This window comes from Cydia splendana, chromosome 5 (genome assembly GCF_910591565.1).
Source record: "Cydia splendana chromosome 5, ilCydSple1.2, whole genome shotgun sequence".
Classification (NCBI taxonomy): Eukaryota; Metazoa; Arthropoda; class Insecta; order Lepidoptera; family Tortricidae; genus Cydia; species Cydia splendana.
In genome coordinates, this window is record NC_085964.1 from 23,813,158 (window position 1) to 23,834,801 (window position 21,644).

A 21,644-nucleotide genomic window follows, 5' to 3' on the forward strand; every position below is an offset into this window, starting at 1 on the left:
AGTAGTCATATATAGGCCTTAACTTTGGATATGTTCAAAAGATGAGACTTGCACCTAAAATTATTGCGTACGATTCATTTACAATAACTATACGAACTCCTATAAATAGGTTCTTGCACACACAGGCATATTCTATAAACATAAACCAGCCTTGAATTAGATCCATAACTGATACAGATCTAATTCGTGGCTTGTTACTACTACCACAACTTTTCAAAGTTCAAACTGGAAAAGCATGTCACTCAACCGTACACGGGCCGTAACCGGCAACCGGCAACTTTCCGGAACCCTATAATGGACACTACACGGGTCAACTCCACGATAATTGTGACGCATGAAGTTTAAAACTGGGTAAATGTGCCGACCCTACATTGTGAGGATGCTATAACGTAAGTTATATAGGTAACATGAAGGTTATATAACTTGGGTGCTGTTAACAACTTGCTGGGTTACTAAGTCTAGCATTTTACTCAATTGTTCGGGCGCGCTGGGCTAGCGAATTGCTTGGAGTAAATTTCGATGTTGCCGCAATATTTTGCACGACAATGCTTTGCAATGCTATAGGAATAGAAACGTAAAGAAAAGTTATAAGAATTTTAACACAAAATACTCGTATATGTGGAGTAGTTTTAGTAATTCTTTAATTTATCCATTTTGTGACCTTCTATTTTGGGACAAGATATGGATTTTGTTAAGGCCCCGAAGGTTCAGGTTCTTTTTTCACTGTCACTGTAAGTTTGAGCGAGATGGCTAGGCGTACCCGGGCAGATATCATGTTTTTGAATTCAAATTTTTTGTAAGTATTAATTTAAAAAAAAAGTATCGATGAGTTCGATCAAACGCTCATTAATGTTAATATTGCTCATTTTTAGAAGCAATTTTAATAATTTTAGCTTTTTGCAAAAATTGTTACATATTTTTAAGATGCGTTTTAGACCTATGTTTGAGATTTTTTCATTTTCAAAAAATCAGGATTCGAATCGATAAAGTTACTAGAGAATGGCCTCAAGATTGTTAATAAAATTTTTGACAACCAAATTGTTAGCTAATAAAAAGCGTTACGATTTTACACAAACTCTGTTTTCTAAACCTGCGGTACCTTAAAAAGATAAATTAATTTATAAAGAGATAAAAGATAAATAAAATTAATAAATTTGAATCCTTTAAAGAGGTTAATCCTTTTTAGTGGGTAGATATGGGAAAGTTTTCTAGAACATTTCATACCTCACCGCGATTCAAACTCGGAACGGTTCAACAAAGCTTTGACTTTGAACGACTTCCAGGCATATCAAAGTAAAGTTACTGAACCACAGACAGTTGTAGCTCTTTAATCTATTGTTAAGTGCTGTCATTTATAATGTGATACGTTTAACACAATTTTAAACTATGTACCACTTTAATTTCTATATCATACTGTCAACAGTACTTACCGCGTTCCACGGCTTTATAATATTGATTTTAAGGTACGGTATTATCTTTTGGGGTAACTACACCGACCGAGCCTTATTTAAAAAAATGAGTCTGACAGTTTAAGTTCTTAGCTTGGGTTCTTTAGCCCTATATGTCAAGTGAAAACATTTTTTTTTAAGAATTAACGAACAAAGAAAATCGTCGGAAATTGTCGAATTGGTAACCTCCTCCTTTTTGAAAGTCGGGTATAAAATAAGCACTCATCAGTAAATATTCAAATTCTAAAAAATACAACAACGAATATTATCACTAAACCTGTAAAACATATAGGTTTTTTACAATAAAACTAAACGAGATAGACAAAAACAAACATAATAAAACTTACTGTAAACAGTAAAATATCAACATCTTAACACAAAACATTCGCAATACCGAATTCCTTTAAAATCAAATACATTTCACAGTAACAGCTAAAACATTTGAATTCAGCTGCTGTCAGTGTAATTGGGCAATTGAGTCTGTCACAGTCACTCGGTGTACAGTCGGAACAGTTAATTAATCAGACTGACTGTACTTATCAAAACATCCCCGCTTTAATTGGTTTCTGGTTGTGGTATTGCGAGTATTGCGACCTAGTAGGGTGATACGCGCTCGGATAAGATGATAAGTGGGTGGATAAAACAAAAGTTGTTACTTCTGAGAACAATAGGTTAACAGTTTGTGCAAGTTACAATTTTATCACATAGGTAGATAAGAGTACACTTTTTGCGGATAAGGGTTAAGTATATCAGAAAATTCTATAGGCTTTTTATATGCATTAATTTTGGGTACCGTATCTCCATATGTAGGAGAGTTGTGAACTCCTGTGTGTTAGTAATTAAAGTAATTAAAAAACAATTAGAGATAACTATAAGTACACTGCTAAATGCTTTTAAGTTGGAAAATAATTGTCATTGAAGAACTTTTACAAGTTGACTTGAAATCACGAAAAATTGGGGTCTCATAGAAAATACTGACAGAAAAATTTGTTCTGTACGACCTTCAGTATTAAATTCTCTCGCAGAATGTGACTAAGAATATCGTACTTCTGGGTTATTCTTAAAAAATATAACTACGGTCTAATTTCCGCGACCCATACAAAATGTATGAGTAGAGTCGTGGCAATAAGACACAACCGTAGACATATTCTCAGAGAATGACCCTTGTAAGAATGTCCCCCGATTTTTATTTGTTTTTCCTGTACAAACAGCGACACTTAACTGTCCATCGGTGGAACTTATGCCTTTTGTAATAAGGTTTACGAACTGTCAATTAACAGTGTGGGCGATGATATTCTTGGCCAACGACCTGCCTTTATCATTCTCTTCGATGTTTATCAGTGGTGAAAATTTATTGAAATGCTAGGGTTGGCACTCACTCCCCCGCCGTGCGGGTAAAATTCCGCAAGTTATTGGGTAAAAGTACGCATGTGGGGTAAATTTCTCATAAAAAAAAATTCAATGGAATTATCAATAAAATAAAGTTTAACAAATATTTATAAAGTTATCTGATCAATATTTTGGAACCACGTGAGCTGCGGACGCAAAGCGAAAGAAGTTTGACACACGTCGCATTATTGATGTATAATTATGACTTCTATAGTTCATTTAAGTCAAGTTTTGATGCAATGATCAAGCTAAAATATTAGTAGTTATTTAATATTCTTAAATTAGTACGTGGATATTGAGACAATTTCATAAATATGCGTTAAACATTATTTTATTGACAATTCCATTGAATTAACTTCGTGATATTTATGTTTGTTTTATTTCTCGTGCTGACATTTTATTTCTTGTTTCTATGTAATTTTGACATTGTTTTTCTAATAATTTATTAATTGTTACCAATTGTATTCATTTACTTTTTGTTTAAAATTCGATGAATGTTTGTTATATTTTATTTGTACACTTATGACTTGTCAAAAGTGCTTATTTTTAAGCCTCCTTGAATAAATAATTTTGAAGTTTGAAGTTTGAAGTTTGAAATTTTCTTGATGCGAACAATTACCCCACATGCGTACTTTTACCCAATAGCTTGCGGAATTATACCCGCACGGTGGGGGAGTCAGTGCCAACCCTTTGCATTTCAATAAAATTTCACCACTGATAACGGTGTCTGTTTATCAGTATTATCACTAATAATCTTAATTAAAGAGATTGGGCTTCCTGTGATAGTAAAGCGGGTCGAACCCGGGAGAATCATGGTCCCATACGATAGGGAAGGGATAGTGAGAAAGGGAACTCATGTGACCTGAATGTTTGATTTTACGGGTTGGTTTCTTAAAAACATTAATGATTTTAAGTTTAAATCATTTTGGTAAAAAAACCCAGAAGTAAGGGATAGAATGGACCTTTGGAAACCATCTTGTGATGATTGCAGATCATTAAAATGCCTCACTTCACTTTAGATTCCTTTATTTGGTTAATCAGCCAATCGTCTTATACGCAAATACCTAACTGTCTGTTATCTTGCTCTTCCAAAATAATGGTGGTTGGTATAAACACCAGCCAAGTTAAGTCTTGAAATTATTATAAATTATACAGGATTTAAAGCATAACCCCTAAGGATGTGAAAAAGAGCTCTAAATTGAAACACTTTCTCGACAGATGGAGGTTAGTACTTTATATGTATTATTTTACTACGTATTTGCATACGAAGGAAATTATCCAAGTTTCGTGGCTTGAAATATTTCACAAAACATACATTAAACAATAAAACAAATGGCCCCTAACTCGATCCCGTTCCGTACACAATTCTCGCCTAATGACACGATTTACCTATAAAGTTACTCTATGTACATTAATACGATTTACCAAAACTAGGACAAAGTAATACCAGCAGTATAGCCGATGTTATCTTCTAAATCGAATAGGCTCTACTGCCCTTATGAGGCCAAAACGTACCTACCTACAATACCTACATTTGTCATCGAAATGGTATCCAAATTATGTCATTTAGTTATAATTCACGCGTTCACTTCGCTCTTACTTATCCGTACATGTAGTGGCGCAAGCGAGACGGACGAGCAAATGCTAAAAAAAGACATCATTTACTCGTAGATGTTTTAATGTCAAAATGTAAGTTTGACTTTGATTTAATTGGCCTCAATGTCTCTTTACTCGCAATTCGGCCCGCGATTCAAACTGATGCGTCAGTTGTAAGATCTACAAACGATATCGATTAGATGTCAGTGTCAAATGTGACGTTTCTTTAAACAAAAACGTCACTTTTGACACTGACACATCTAATCCATATCGTTTCTAGATCTATTAAATGACGTATCTTAAAGTTCGAATCGGGCAGATTATTATTTTATTCCAAAGGTTTATTTAACTTGTAATGTTCGCAGTGTGATATAATAAGCCAAGCCAATTTTTAAGCTTATTTCAGTGTAGAGAACACTGCTAGAATTTATATGAAATCGTTATGAATTTTAGCAAACATCTTATTCACTGATATTGAACCCGCAGTACGCGATACACGGCCGTCGTGAACGCTGCTCGCACTGTTAGTGGTTGAGAAAGGAGACCTAGGTTCTCCGAAACACGTCGCGCGAGTGTCTTAAAACAAGTGAGTCTAAACCGTAAAATTATTCAATGTTAGTATGTCTCACAACAGTTTAAATTCGATAATTGTATTCACCATTTTGGCTTCACGGCATTGTTTGCCACAAAACGGTCGATCATATCCCCCATGTGTAGCCAGCCTAACGCTCATCAGTATAAATTACAGACGCGTATTAGTCGCCCTGTCATTTGTACAATTACCCAGTGATGGACCGCGTCGGCTCATACCGGTAACCGGTTATGGGACGATTAATATTAGGGTACCCGGTATTTGACAACTTGGAAATTAGGTACCGAATGATTGCGGGAATTAAAAGCGTTATGTTAAAGGACGATATTCTGCCCGATTCGAACTTTAAGATACGTCAATTAATAGATCTAGAAACGATATGGATTAGATGTGTCTGTGTCAAAAGAGACGTTTTTGTTTGAAGAAACTTCACATTTGACACTTCGCGATGTAGACTAAAAGTGATATAGGCAAAATATTACACTAGTCATTTTGCGTTCTAGACCATCCGCGAATAACCCGACAGGATGCTCATATTCATATTCGTATATTAATAATAATTCATATTACATGTCATTTACAATGTTACATAATTAACATTGAATCACTAATCATATCTTTATTCATGTCAAACATTATTGGTAGGTACATTCCAAGTCAATCTTGAAATCTACTTATATCTTAACAATCTACATATATCCTAACTTAAAATCTAAACACATTACTAATATACCATTCTATTACTAACACTATCAGCCCCATCCCGACCCCCACCTAGCCCAAAAGTGCCAAAGATACTAGCGGCATTACCGCGCTGGATGGCAATGTTACATTAAAGTATAGTACAAAATAAACTAAAATTGAAATGGTGGTTCTCGCGATACATTCTTTAGATATAAAAGACATAACAAACATACTAATAAAATTAAATGTGTATGCAGGGGTGCCAGGCTAATAGCTTTTCTAGCTGTACCTAAGGCGAAGCCGTGGAAAAATCTAAAAATATACGGATTGCATCGCACTGCGTATGTCAAAAGGTTAGCTATTAATTATGCCAACTGTACAGTCAAGTGTAAAAATATGATTGCATAGAAGTTACTCAAAAATATCTCCCATAGTTCTTAATTCGCCGACATAAAAGCTATGAGACATATTTTTGAGTAAGATGTGTGCACCCATATTTTTACACTTAACTGTACTTACTGTATAGCGTTAGCAACTAATTCTAACTGTACACAACACGATCCAACTAAATAGTTAATTACAGTGTAGACGCGTAACACTGGCTCCTCGTGTAATTTGCCTCACGTAATTACAGTCCAGTGATGGATACCGCTGAAGCTAATGGCTTCCAAATTGTTAACAGAAAATACTGAAATAGATCATATAGAAAAAGTTACCTAAGTACCGTTACGACAGTTCGATTTTGTGTTGAAACTGGTACAAAATGGGGTTGTACCAATCATAGCACAACATTGGTACAAAAGCATGATTGGGTTGGGTAGGATTCAAGCCTCCAGTACCTGCCAGTCCAAACTAGGTTGCGAACTTTTTCTTCATTTTCATACCATTAGGGAATTAATTTCAAACTATTGTTTCTTAGTGGAGTACGATAACATTTGAAGTATGTATACGTTTCAAATTTCAGGGTACCCACAACAATTTAGCCTGTGTGTTGTTTGTCAGTTGACATATGGTGCATTTTTGTTGGCCCTATGTTTGACTGGCGGAGAATGCTAGGGGCATTCAGTTCACCGGTTGTACTTTTGTTATAAATTATAATAAATATCTAAACAGTGAATGACCGAATGAGTGAATGTGATTGAATTGTACGTTATTGAAGTTAAATAACGAAATTTTTACGTCAATCTTGCAGTTGGCTCTAGAACCCCTAGTGTCAATCTTGCAGTTGGCTCTAGAACCCCTAGTGTCAATTTTTACGTCATTCTTGCAGTTGGCTCTAGAACCCCTAGTGTCAATTTTTACGTCATTCTTGCAGTTGGCTCTAGAACCCCTAGTGTCAATTTTTACGTCATTCTTGCAGTTGGCTCTAGAACCCCTAGTGTCAATTTTTACGTCAATCTTGCAGTTGGCTCTAGAACCCCTAGTGTCAATTTCATTCGATATCGTGACGTGCGTTCGCGTACGCGTTTGCGTTTTGTCTATTTTATGTATGAGATTTTAAACAGCGCGCCAAGCGGAACGTTTTGGAAACTCACAATCCCATACAAAATGACAAACGCAAACACGTACGTCACGCTATCGAATGAAATGTACACTAGGGGTACAAGTACGAAAAAAACCGGGCAAGTGCGAGTCGGACTCGCGCACGAAGGGTTCCGTACCATAATGCAAAAAACAGCAAAAAAAAAAACGGTCACCCATCCAAGTACTGACCCCGCCCGACGTTGCTTAACTTCGGTCAAAAATCACGTTTGTTGTATGGGAGCCCCATTTAAATCTTTATTTTATTCTGTTTTTAGTATTTGTTGTTATAGCGGCAACAGAAATACATCATATGTGAAAATTCAACTGTCTAGCTATCACGGTTCGTGAGATACAGCCTGGTGACAGACGGACGGACGGACAGCAGAGTCTTAGTAATAGGGTCCCGTTTTCAAAATAATTTCAAAATACTGCTGTCATTATGACATGTTGTGTGACCTCAACTCTGATACCGATACGAGTACTTATATTATATCTCTAAAACAACCACGTTTTTATCATTTTCGGTTAGTCATCAACATCACTAAAGCCATCAGTCATCGGGCTCCTGTCGTTCGCCGATTGTTTCTGACCGGAGGGTAATAGCCCGGAATAGAGCTGCGCGAATGTATACAAAATATCGATAGTACCCCCGTTAATACCGGTACTGGTCGCGTAGCCAACATGCCAATCGCTTACGCTCCGTAGCGATAGAAACGTTACTGTCGCACTACTATGGAAGAGTGATAGAGAGACACAAAGCGTTTCGTTGTCGAAGCTGTAGCGATTGTAACCTTGGTTAGGCCGGCAGATGTAGTGCATAAGGTGCAGGGGGCATTTAGACTGCTGGGTATTTTAAAATAATCGAAATATCTTCCATGTATTACATTATAAACTAAGGTAGAGTGCCATATATATCCAGATAGTGAAAATATGTGTTTTGTGTGACTCTAGTTCTGTTAATAATGTAAAACCTGGAAGATATTTCGATTTTGTAGTTTAAATTACCCCGCAATCTAAACTGCCCCCCTGCACCTTATTCTTTTTCCATCGTATTTTGACGGAAACGTTAGGTGTCATGTTATTTCAGCCAATCGCAGTACAAAAGGTACTGAGGCTGACTGAAAGTAGCATGACAAATACGAACGTTTCCGAGAAAATATGATATGATGGAAAAAGTTTATGCACTACATCTGAGTTTCTTTACAAAGGTAGACATTTACCATTTTTTAGGTGCGGTTTTCTTATACCTAATATATCTAGATAAATCGATTTCCCCAGAATACCAACATCAATTCCTGACATGAAACAATGGAATCAACTGTGAAGTGTGCACCAAGAATGGAATCAAGTGAAAGGGACCAAGCGCGTACTTTGCAAAAAAAGCAACGCTTTAAATTGAATATTGACGATGACCAACATCGTCAAGAAATCTTCCTTCCTTCAATATTTTAAAGTCAGTTACCATCGAAACGAAATCATCGATATCACACGAGTATCGCTCATAAGTATCGGTATTTTTGGGTCTAACAAGCGTCCTATATGGTTTGATTTCACCTAATTTGGTATTTTACTATAAAATCGACGAAATTAATTTGCGTTATTTGCCTTTTTTCTCAATTTCTATCACTTTAATTACTTGTTTTTTGAGTGCTCGGAAATCGGCTGAGTATAATTTTATTAGGCCTAATTTGGTATTTAGCTAAAAATTCCTTAGTTTAATGAAGCTCTTCGAATTTACTAAGTCACTTTAAAAAATAAGCATCTTAACAAAAGTATCGATATCGATACCACTCAAGTATCGATATTTTTGAGTCTAACAAGGGGGCGAATGGTTGTGAGTCTACAAGAAACGCGCGGTCCTGGCAGGGTTATTAACGACCGACGGCATTAACTTGGTGTTTGGAAGTGGAACGAAGGTCGTACGTGGAAATGCTATTTGACCTAATTTGGCCCACCGCACATAAATGAAAAACCGGTTTTAATTTGAAATTTGATGTACAAGAATACGGTTAGCGACAGTTCAATTGAAAAGGCTTTCCCATTTGCTGTTACGGCTATTTTATTGAAGTTAAAAATGTCTGTAAAAGACGGTATAGTATATTCCATGCCTTGGGCAGAAACGTGTGATCTGAGGCTTTCTTCTTTACTGGCCGAGTGCATACTATTTTTCTGTTCAACGTAGCCGGTAAGCGGCAACTTCGTTTTGCGCAGCTGACGAAGATAACGCTGTCCGGCCGGTGGGCAGAAAAGGGTTTAGTACAATTTTGTACTGTGTAAAACGATTTAATAATTAACTGACCGGAAGAAACAGGCAGCCTGAATATCGGGAGTTGTGGAGGTCTAAGGCCTTTACCCAGCAGTGGTATACTATAACAGGGTAAGGAGGATTAGGAGGAATACATGTTTTTGGCTTTATTATCGAATAACAAACAGGATTAAGATCAAAGATTTGTAACAATGGCTTTATTACAAGTATCTTATTATCCAGCTACATCAAACAGTGTCATGAAGACGCTCATGTCCTATATTTACGAAAAGAACCTAATAGTCGCAAATATCACAATCTTAAGAGCCAACGGGAGTGGTCATTTCTCCATACAAACGTACTCCTCGTTTTCCTCCGTGGTTTTTGAAGCTAGAGCAATGATTTTTTCAACACAGATTAATATTGTCAATATCTGTGTCGGACCGTTTTGCTTTTTTTGTTTTTTAAGGCGCTAGAGCCCTTCAAAAATGGCCAAAATGGCCTAATTGACTATGCCGCAATGAGAGGCGTGGCATTCAAAACTGATATCAATTAGCCAAAAAAGCAAAACGGTCCGACACAGATAATTTCATAATCATTTAGATTTCCAAATTTGGTTACGATTGGTTAAGTTTTGGAGGAGGAAACAGAGGAGTACGAAACCTCGATTTTTGAGATTTTTACGCAGGATTTTTCGCCTTGTCCTTATCGCACTACTTTTAGGTGCCGCTTCCGTTAGCGAGACGGGTATATTTACCTAAAATATTTAAAACTCAGCTCCTGTTTCGTCTTAAACTTGCGGATTCAATTTTACCAGGTACACATTTTTATGTTATAGATAAATTTCAGACATTGGATTAAACACTAGATTTTTTTATTCCCAAATATTTTGCCTCGATAGAAGTAACAATAATTAATTCAATCAAATAAAAAATACTATCACAAAGGTGCAAACCAATATCCCATCACTATATGACAACAAAGTCGAGGTCGAATCATTGCCCATGACGATGTGGCTGGCGACACTCGTGTTCGTTGTAGGTACCGCTGTGGGACAGACGGTGCCGTGGTGGAACAATGCGGTGTATTATAGGGTGCTGGTGGACTCTTTCAAAGATGGCGACGGTGACGGACTTGGGGATCTTCAAGGTGAGTAGGTATAAAAGAAAGAGGATGCGCCCTTGTTTTGCCCCCAAGAACGCTTTTTAGCAATAAGACCGTCTGTTGTTTAACCTCTTCTTTTCTGTATTATTTGATTGTTTTCTGTAATGAGGTGTGCGGTAAAGAGTATTTGTATTGTAATGTGTTTTTTTACAAATAAATTGCTAAGCCCCTTCGGCTAATTGATATCTGATCCCATCGTTCAAAGATAGGTTACCAAAAGAGTTCAAAAAATTCTATCACCTGTATTGTTCTAATTGGTAATTAATGGATCTAAGAGGTACATTCCTCAAATACACTATATTTTTACATTTATTAAAGGAGCCACAAAACAGATGAGCTACGTCCGAGCTCTGGGAGCCGACGCCATTATCCTGTCACCTCTCAGCACTAAGAGTCCTGATTGCACCAAACCAGGGACCATTGACTTGGGAGGGATCGACCAGCGCTATGGAGGGTTGGATGCCTTCAGTCAGTTTCTGGAGAAGGCCAAGACTTTAGGTAAATACATGCCCTGACTGTAGCAAGAAAGGGACCATATTTTTAGGAGGGTTTGATCAGAGTTATGTAAGGCTGGATGCCTTTAGCCAGTTTTTGGAGAAGGCCAAGACTTTAGGTAATTACAAAGACACAAGGCCTGGCTGCTCTAGACCAGGGTACCTGGACTTGGCCCGGGCCGACCTGCGCTATGAATAGCAGGAAGACATCAAGTAGGTTCAAATATATTTTAATTCTCTTACAAACATAATAGGCCCGGGTAGGCCGGGTATTGGGCGGTTTGGCCAATGCAAAAGGTTTCTAGCAGTATGTGACGAAGACCAAGACACTAAGAGGAGCACTCCACTAGAACATTTGCTTTACGAAAGCTACTCCTAATATCATCAAACTAAACCATTTTCTGGCGTGTTCAATCATTTGCTGTTGGTTAGCCCAAATACACTTTCACACTTTAGTTCTCTTCATATTTTTGGACAATAGTTAGCTACTTAACAATTTTAACAGACTTCTGCTTAATGTATATGTTTTGTAACATAGGTATTAAGAGTTATTGTCGCATGAATGCGATATGATCAGCACAAAAGTACTAAGGAGATTCATCAATTATACAATTACAGCGATTAACAAGCGGAACGGAAAATGCAGATTTATGTCAGACACAATAGGACTTAAACATATTAAAACACGATACATTGCCTGGGATTTGCATTTTATGAAATCAAGAAGTGATTTAACTAAATTTCAATATTTGCTTCTTTGACTACGGAAATAGGATTGAAGTACTTACATCAATTGGAGCAGTGGCAACATTTGGGTCAAAAACTTTTTTAGTGTGAGTTAAGGTTATGCATAAAATAAATGGAAATGGAAGTCAAACGCGCGTGACTACTATATTACCTACTGCACTACTGTATACTTGGGTACTGTACTGCATCTTAATAACACATTATGTAATAAGTTCCATTCTTCAAAATTCAGTTACAGCTAATCAATTAACAGCCTTATCTCTATCAAAACAGAACTCAAAGTGGTCACCACCCTGGACCTGCAAACGACCAGTACAGCATCAGAATGGTTCACGTCCAGTGCCAACCGGGTGAACGGGTTTGAAGACTGGTTCCTGTGGACTGATGGAACACCTGAACAGCCTCCTGAGGTATTAAACAAGACATTTATTTTGAAATTTTATTTGTTAACGAGAGAGAGAGTCGCGTTAAGTTTTATGATTAAAGGTTGTCTGGCATTAATTAACATGTTCAATAATAATAGGCCTGATGACAAATTTTGAAAACCCTTTTAATATCGTCGCTACACTTGTATTAGTTCCGAAAAACACTATATTTCAGTTATACTCGTAAGATTTAACATAGATAATTGCATTTTATTATAGCTAGTTTAAACTTCGCGCGAAAACGCCTCGCATGCCATTTGTGACGTCATAATTTAGTTGGTGGTAGGGTGGTAGATATTGTTTACATACTTACAGTTACGAATTTCCCTTGAATCCGAATGATATTGTTAATTCAGCACCATATTTTACGATTAGGGATAATAAATACATTACAAAAAATTATCACAATAACTCATTTTACACAAAAACTCTCACACGGTTGCAGTTTAAGATGAATTATTTAGATACATGTAAATTTTGAGTGAAAATCACCGAACGCCGGTTTTACTTTTTAATTTTTCATTTTTTTTAGTTACGACAGCCAATAGTTCCATTCAGCCAAATAATTAAAAAAGTTTGTTGTTGAAATATCGTATTATTTAGCATTTTATTTAAATAATAACAAATAGATATCTTCTTTATATCGTGTAATAATATTTTTTGGACGTAATAAATGTTTAGTGGCGAAATAACATTTTTTTTGCACCTTTCGAACTCTTTGGTGCCCACGTATAGATTTCGGTCAATGAGGTTGTCTATGTTGCTCTAAGAAATATGTTATGGATTGATGACGTCACTGTTTGGAACGTTTCTGATTGGCGTTTTAGTAAAAATGGCCGATTGGAGAATTTTGCACTTTTATTTTATTGAATATATCAACAATCCTTCAGTGTATACTGAGATTGGGCCATTTTTTAGAATCATATTCACCAAGGAGGAGTTTTGGCCGAAGGGTGTCAAGTTTCGGCGGTTCCGCGGCCGGCTCCCTGACACTGCGGGGTTGCGTAATGCATCGCAGCCATAATGTGATATGTAGTGTTTAGTTTTTTAAAGTTTAGTTATAAAATATATTTTTATATAATATGTATGCTAGTTTTAAGGTATTTATGTATGGGCCATTAGTTGCCTGAAATAAAGATTTTCATTCATTCATTCATTCATATTAACATATATGTTTCGTTGAAACCATTATTTCCATGATTCTTTGTTACTTGCAACAGGCCTATTCGCAATTTGTTTAGCAACGTTAATTGAACAGAGCCATAACAGCTAATCTTGGATGAAGTTGGAGTTAATGAAAATTGTATTTTTACTGTTTAATGAATGCTATATTTAGAAGGCAAGTTTCCTCGGAATGTTACTTAATTACTACATAATTAATAATTTGAACAAATGAGAATAATCTACCTTTGAACGACGAGATTTTATACACCACGCCCTTATAAACTACCTACTTAGAACGTGTTTATGATGGGCCACTAATAACAGATCATTAAACGTTAAAAAACCGGCCAAGTGCGAGTCAGACTCGCGCACGAAGGCTTCCGGTCCACTTAAAGATTTATTATATTCTGTTTTAGTATTTGTTGTTATAGCGGCGACAGAAATACATCATCTGTGAAAATTTCAACTGTCTAGCTATCACGGTTCATGAGATACAGCCTGGTGACAGACAGACATATGGACAGACGGACAGACAGACAGACGGACAGCGGAGTCTTAGTAATAGGGTCCCGATTTTACCCTTTGGGTACGGAACACAAAAATGGAAAAAAAAATATGTATGATTATATATCGTTATATGGGAGTTTGAATAAGTAATTCAATGTCATAAGATAGTAACATACCTAAATTGAATTGAATTGAATGAGTCCTTTCTTAAAACCTCGACTATTTCCAGCCAGAACCCAGCATCGACCAATGGGCGTACCACGAAGACCGAAAGGCATTCTTCGCAACCCGAAACAACGCTTCCATCCTCAACCTCTGCTCCGAAGGCGTAGCATCCGCGTTAGCATCAGCACAGTGCGCCTGGTTACGTCGAGGGGTGTCTGGTCTGGTGCTCAACCCTGACTTTAAGGAGCAGGCTTGTGGATTGAAGGTTTTGAGGAAGATGGTGGCGGAAGCCATGACGTGTGCTAGAGGATCTAACTTGGATACACCGTGAGTTTTATTTTTAACAGCAGTAGTCTTCAGTGATCATGGGTGGACAAGTGGACCTTAATATCCTAAGGCCTGGCATCCACGTTAGCAACAGCACAATGCGCATGTGCTTAGATACTCCGGGGTGTTACTGGTCTGGTGCTCAACCCTGACTTTAAGGAGCAAGCTTGTGGATTGAAGATCTTGAGGAAGATGTTGGCGGAAGAGGACTTGTGCTAGAGTAAGTTATTATAATATAAAAATAAGATTTTAGGTTTAGATTATATAATATGGTGTATTGCCAAATTATATGAATAATTATTAAATGAATATTGCACAAAATATTAACGATAATAATAATAAACTGCTACATGACATTAAAGCTCTCCAAGGGGCCTCTACGTGTTGGATCTATATCCCCACGCAAGCCTATCAAAAGATTGAGATTTATAGGCCCGTGAAATTCTGGAGATACAAATAATAGACTTGTGTATTTACTGCAATTGATAATGTAGTCTGAATTCTGCTAGGCAAAAACATACCTGTACAATTTCTTTATGAGGTACTTTGTTCAAGTAAAAACCAAACCGTTTCCGCACTAAACAAACAAAATCATATTTTACATAACATTACCACTCCCATTTGTTCTAAAATACCTCCACAATATAAAAGTATAATATAATCCAATACACCTAAAAGACACTTTAACAAAAGGCCGACCTTTCCGCAGAGTAAGCAACATCTATCACAGACGCAATCGCTCGAAACCCGAAACGGTCGTACAAGATTTTTCGATTATTTTGGGACTGTGGTCCATTACGTTGATATGATATACTGATTTATTTAATGTACAATCAACTCTAAAAATATGGGTGCACAAATCATCTCAAAAATATGTCCCATACCTCTTATGTCAGCGAATTAATAACTATGGGACAGATTTTTGAATAAGTTGGCTACACCCATATTTTTACAGTTGACTGTACTTTGGCTAAGTTAAACAGGAAAAATATATAAATATATTTGCGGAGATCTCATAGATTTATCCAGTCCTTAACTATATACAAAAATATAGGCTTACCTCCATTCATAAAACTTTACGGGCCTGATTTAGTTAAATTATGTTTGATCCCTTTCTTACAAATACGTCAGTCAAATGACAGATAAAGACAACCGCTTATTAGCTAATTGTCGTTTGTAGCGCGTTTATGAATAAGGGGGTTATGTTATGCTGGTACAGTCACCTGCATATATATGTTATTCTTCGAACGCCGCAAAAATATGTGACACGCTCTTATGGCTTTAGAGTCGGACCAAGAAAAGTCTGCAGCGGATTTGATAGCCCACGCAGTGCAAGTGTCATTTATACGTCATAATTTCATAGAAGTTTGACGTTTAAAATAACACGTGCACTGCGTGGGCACTCAAATCCGCTGCAGACTTTTCATGGACAGACTCTACAAATAAAATCGTGTCAGATACTTCGTCACTTTTACTACCATGTAGGATATAATTTAAATGTTTAAATGTGTTTAAAGCTTGTATATCTAAACTATGACATGAATAAAATGTAAAATGGTTTACTTATTTCTGAATCTGGAAGAAATGTAGGTAAGTTTTATATGTTTAGGGGCAATTAAAGTAAATATACCTACATATATGATAATAATGCCAATTTAAATATTTGATTGTAATGAATCAATAATGGCGTCTAATTTGACTTTAAGTATGTATAATTTCCCGTTTCCGTGTCATTTTGGTAAATAACTGTAGGTAATTACGATACATGATCAATATCATCATTATAATAAATATTCGTAAAAGGATTTTATAAAATAGAGCCGCTCCTTCTTCTGTGTCAGGATCAAACATTATATTATTTTTTAACTCCCATTGACATTTAGAATTTAATATTGGTGCAACTTGCAAAGCATAATACAGGATCACTTCAAATCAAAACAGTTAAAAAGGGTGACTGTTCCCAAGTCGCGAGTTCTCGTGACAACCGAGGCGGTGAATTTTTTTTTTAATTTACAGAGCTATCATAGTCGAGACTTCACTACCCTCAGAACAGGCTGGTCAGTACTACAATGACGGCAGCATAGGTGCCAACAGTGTCATAAGTACGGCCCTTGCGACTGCCGCAAGATCAGCTCCTCAAATGGCAGTGAATTTCTATGCTGACATGCTTAATGCTCCTCAAGATGGTGTTCCAACTTGGCAGGTACTGTTACTTTGAGCAATCTGGTTTTCACTTTTGCGTTCTATGGCGTCAACAGCTTTAGTGTTAACAGTGTGACATGTTCGCCCCTTCCGTTTTTCTTTTTTTTTTAATTAATATATATACATATTTTTATTTTTATTATAAACAATATTGAGAGGATCATTTTTAACCAATCCCTGGGTTACATGTAATATTATCGTAACTTTTTATGTTATCCCGTTTGTTATATATAGGGTTGTATTTGTTATCTTTGAGGATTGAAAAAGCCATTTTTAATATTAGGCTATTGCATACTCGTATAAAACAAACGCTCTAAAATCCTTTCTTCCCTGCACAATCTCTCGAAATCTTATATATTTCCAGACAAGCTCTCCCAACGCGAATCGCATCACAACCAGACACGGCGGCGACATGGTCGACGCCATCAACCTCCTCAATTTAGTCCTTCCTGGATCCAGCATCATACAACAAGGAGACGAGCTCGGTTCAGCCGACACTATCCTTGAATGGGCAACATCTGACACCTGCTTCCCAAGCCAACCTTTGCCATCTTCGGCACCCTTCCCATGGGATGATACTGCGAACGCTGGATTCACTGCTGGAACGCCCTGGTTGCCATTAGCGCCTAATTATAGATATGCAAATGCGAAGACGCAGTTTGTGAATGATGGGAGCCATGTTGGAGTGGTGAGGGTGGCTGCTGCGATGAGGAAGAGTCCAGCTATTGGACCTCACGCTGAGGTAATTATTGACTAAAATGAATTGTTGAAAAGCTCAGACAGGCTAAATATTTTTAAGTAACTAACTCATCTCTTAATCAGTCACTCAGCGACAAATAGGTCATATACAGCGATTAGATTTGCGTCTTTCGCGTGGACATACCCAAAATTAAAAATAAACACCAATTTTCTGGTTGAACACTTATCTGCATAAATGACCCTCTTCTATAAAACCGTGTAGTAAAATCATTACTTAGCTATATAAAAAATCATTCGTTAACTATTGTCCACAGAAGAGACAACTTTTGATTTACAATTTATGTATGACCTAAATATCCCTAAAATTATGTTATTGTGTGTAGAAATCTTAGCTGTTTATTCTATCCGTGAGAAACATCGATAAAGGTTTCTACTGGTATTTGTGATCGCCGTATTTTATAAGGTTTCTATTTCACAAGATCATCCGTTGATATTGTATCGCACACAATCGGGACAAAAGCGCCGGCTTTTGTTGTATTTAAGTGCGACCAACAATAAGATTAGCTACTATATACGAGCGCATAAAAGTTGCTTTAATAATGAGTATATCTCCTCATAACTTTGCCTTTCAGATAAAACGCCTCGGAGACGCCATAGCAGTCCTAAGATGGGGAGGAACCGGCTCTCTCCTCGTCGTCTCCAACGTCGGCAAGTCCCAGACCGAAGCCCAGCTCTCCTCAGTCCCAGGTCTGCCAGCTGAAATGACCGTAGCCGCCAGCTCAGCTGGCTCGGGCTTCTCAACTGGATCTCATGTGAAGTTGGAGAAAGCAGTGAGACTTGGACCTGGGGAGACGGTGCTGCTTGCTGGAGCCCCTAGGCATTGTGGAGGGCCCGGTCCGGTGGACAAGATAGCTAATAAGCTGAATGAGGGATGGCAGAAGATTAACAAGTATTTTAGTAATATGTAAAATGTTAAGGCGCACTAAATATAGGGCCTCCGATTCTGAACTTTGTAAAATCTGGCAATTTGATATATTGAGAACCAACACGCTATAAGTTCTGCCTCCAATCATTTTATATATCTTTATGATTTGCGTTCAAAAGTCTGCGTCACTCTAATAACATATTGAAACATCGTTTTTTATGAAACTTTAAATATTATTAGATATTTTGACGCGTAGTCTCATTCGCTACTAATTAATGTTAACTATACCTACAGTATTAGTGTTAATTGTACCTACAGTTGTACCTACAACTGTATGTATTAACCCCGAAATGTAGATATCTCCCCATACGTTATCAAAATGTTTTACAAATATAATGTTATTTATATTTTGCACGTTTTATTCATTATCAGAGGATAATCCCACTAGTTACCACCAGATAATATAATTCCCAGTAGTTACCACCAAACCGAGTTGAATTTTTTTCTCAGTAGTTACTAGTGGTAAAAGGTGGAAAAAAAATTCCAGTAGTTACCACTGGTAACAACTTGGTGGTAACTAGTGGGAATAACCCGTTAAACATTTAATTCCTAAACAGTAGCTGGGTATGCTAACATTTATTAAATAACATTGAAAAGTAGAGAAAAAATTTACATTAAAAAAAAAATCGAAATTTTCTACTATTCATTACAAATCTTCAAGCCTCCTAAAGACGAAAATGGAAGTAGGTACATAAATCCGTCCACCTATGCACCCCTCCGTCCCTCCGTGTGACCCAAATTCGTCAAAGAAAACAAATTAACTCCCCTAACCCTAACTAACCCCAAAACCTTAGACAAGAAGGGTCACACCATATATGAGTAATAGCATATTGCCAAAATATATTTCCATTCTCAAAAATAACTAGGTACCTGAGGTGCATTGGGATAACTTCGAAAACGGGATGATTTTAAAAATAACAAATATGTGCTGAACTAGAAGCATTTTTTGCTTTCGTAAGCAAGATGCCTTGGTAAGCGTTGCAGTAAGTACCTAAGTGTTGCCAAATTATAAAGTGTGTCTGGTTTATATATATTTAGTAATTTTCAAAATTACCTCGTTTTCGAATTAACCCCAATGCATCTTATAGATCTAACACGTATCTGAGGCGGTTGGTAAAGTTGATTCGTCGATGGTAGCTCAGTTTTCGGAAAAAAAAGGTTATGACATTTTTACTTACTTAACATATTTAATACAAACCAGCTTCATCCAATCCTTCGAGCAATCTTTAGCTAATCATAATAACTTACCAACCACCTAAGTTAAACGGTAACTTATAGTTATAGATATAGTTTTGAAGAGTTCACTGTATTTTGCTCTAGATTGTTGAGTACTTATGTAGAACATTTACTCAGTCACTTTGGTTTTTTATGAAAATCGCAACAGACATTAAATTTTTGTGGGTAGGCAAAGATTTAATGTATTTATTTGGATTCACCGGCTAAGATAGGTACTCTAACTTAGTTAAAGCAAAAGAGTTCTGTTCAAATAGACGATTTATAGCATTTTTTGCATATAATCTAGTAAATTATGCTCAATAGAAGGCTTTTGAAGTAATAAAAGTGTCAAAATTCAATCTTTCTCAAAGATTTAACTCAACATATTACTAGCGCCGCTAACATCCACCTTACACGCGCTAAAACCGTGTGGTAAGGTAAAATCACACACAAATTCCAATACAACCTCATAAAACCTGCATTGAAACGAATAATTACCCATTCTATGAGCTTCTAGAGGTATACATCCAGAACTACATCGTAGGAACCACCTAGAAATCTTACAATCACCGCGTCAAATCTTAGAAAGTTACAACACCTAATCCACTTGATGTAGCAAGCTTCAATGACATAGAACATTCTAGATTACTTACAGAATTTACTCTTCTCGGCATAGCTGAGGGTTATAGCGGCGAGGAGGCACAGCGCGAGCGGGGCCCGCGTCATGATACCGTGCGGCGCGCTCGGGGGGCGGCGCGCCGCGTACTGACGCTTGCCGCTATCGACCTCGCGCAGCGCGCATGCGTCAGAGGGTTGCTACATGGAATTAGAGGCGTTTTTACAAGTGCCTGTTTTTTTTGGGCACAGGTAAAATTATACAGCCATGAAAATATTTTCCAAGAATTAAAGAAGTAAAGTCTGGGACACTAATTTCGTCAGTAACAGTTGAATAAAAATCTATACTCGTCATTTTTTCTGGGTTATAATACTAGCATAAAGAAGAATGATTATCACTGGCTATATCCAAATTACAAGCAACCCTTCCAGGCCTTGCCAAACTATAGGAAGAGATATACCAGTTACATACTCGTCCCATTTCTTTCACACGATATAATAGAGAAGGACCATCTCGTAGAGTCGGATCTGAGGCCCTAGGCCAGTAGGGCAGGCTTTGCGGTGACAGAGTGTTTAAGTGTCACAATAAACGTCAAATTACTAATTACTATGATATGATAGAACTAATTAATATAACGTTTACAATAGCACACTTTTTCACATTAAGTCGGTGCAGATTTAGCTTAGATAGACTCTACGTACTAGTGTAAGAAATATAATAATTATGACCAAACTATTGGCTATGTATAAGCCTCACGGGCGAGAGGTAAACAATTGCACCATAAGTCCTGTCTAGAGTCGGACCAAGAAAAGTTTGCAGCGGATTTGATAGCCCACGCAGTGCAAGTGTTATTTTGAACGTCAAACTTCTATGAAATTATGACGGTGTATATAAATAACACTTGCACTGCGTGGGCTATCAAAATCGCTGCAATCTTTTCTTGGTCTAACTCTAAATAATATAGAGAAATGATCAAAATGTTAACATGACTCAAGAGAGTTTCAATTAGACTCCCATTTCAAAAACAAACACAAAGTGTTCTTCTCAACGTAATTCCGTTTAAAAACATAATACCTTGGAGATCATTTAGACGCCTAGTATTTCTTAAGCAGGCAACACCTACCCTTATTCAGCACGATGTTTTACCAACCAACCCTAATGCTTACAAACCACAAATTAACCAAATATTGACTTAATTGCTCACAACATACGATCCACTACTGTTTTTCGCAATTGAAAAATATTTGTATCAAATTAACACTAGCGTTCGAAAACAAAAAGTCATTTAAAATAGCACTTTAATCAATAAACAATAAGGTGTACGTTGTAGAATTGCGACTGTGAAAACAAGTTGGTTGCAGAATACTACGGAGCACCGCTCACTCAATGACCGGGTCGTTCAGAGTGAGTCAACTCGGGCCGCGCTAATTAGGAGTCACATGGTTCCAGATGAGAT

The 21,644-nt window shown here is 37.0% G+C and overlaps 2 protein-coding genes and 1 long non-coding RNA gene across 4 annotated transcripts in view; 1 reads left to right on the forward strand and 2 right to left on the reverse strand.

Annotated features, from left to right (window-relative positions):
- The window catches only part of LOC134790980 (uncharacterized), an 85,113-nt gene extending 64,692 nt beyond the window's left edge, over positions 1-20,421 (reverse strand). For both annotated transcript variants that reach the window (XM_063762018.1, XM_063762019.1), the window contains exon 1: positions 20,226-20,421. In XM_063762018.1, coding sequence (XP_063618088.1) covers positions 20,226-20,298 — 73 coding nt within the window. In that variant the 5' untranslated portion in view covers positions 20,299-20,421. The remainder of the gene's footprint in view (positions 1-20,225) is intronic.
- The window catches only part of LOC134791041 (uncharacterized), a 164,912-nt gene that overhangs the window by 141,957 nt on the left and 1,311 nt on the right, over positions 1-21,644 (reverse strand). The gene's annotated exons all lie outside the window — the stretch shown is intronic.
- Positions 10,462-18,372, forward strand: LOC134790938 (maltase A3-like). Its single transcript, XM_063761953.1, has 7 exons — positions 10,462-10,627; positions 10,961-11,140; positions 12,157-12,293; positions 14,209-14,471; positions 16,488-16,674; positions 17,038-17,415; positions 18,005-18,372. Exons 1-7 carry the CDS (start codon positions 10,483-10,485, stop codon positions 18,338-18,340), a joined length of 1,626 nt encoding a protein of 541 aa, XP_063618023.1. The 5' UTR covers positions 10,462-10,482; the 3' UTR covers positions 18,341-18,372.

What these genes read in the sequence shown, in the direction of transcription:
- LOC134790938 (XM_063761953.1), top strand. Translation starts at nt 10,483, where the DNA reads ATGACGATGTGGCTGGCGACACTCGTGTTCGTTGTAGGTACCGCTGTG. An exon ending in GGAGAAGGCCAAGACTTTAG is followed by an intron (nt 11,141 to 12,156) that starts GTAAATACATGC and finishes CTATCAAAACAG; the next exon opens with AACTCAAAGTGGTCACCACC. An exon ending in CACCTGAACAGCCTCCTGAG is followed by an intron (nt 12,294 to 14,208) that starts GTATTAAACAAG and finishes GACTATTTCCAG; the next exon opens with CCAGAACCCAGCATCGACCA.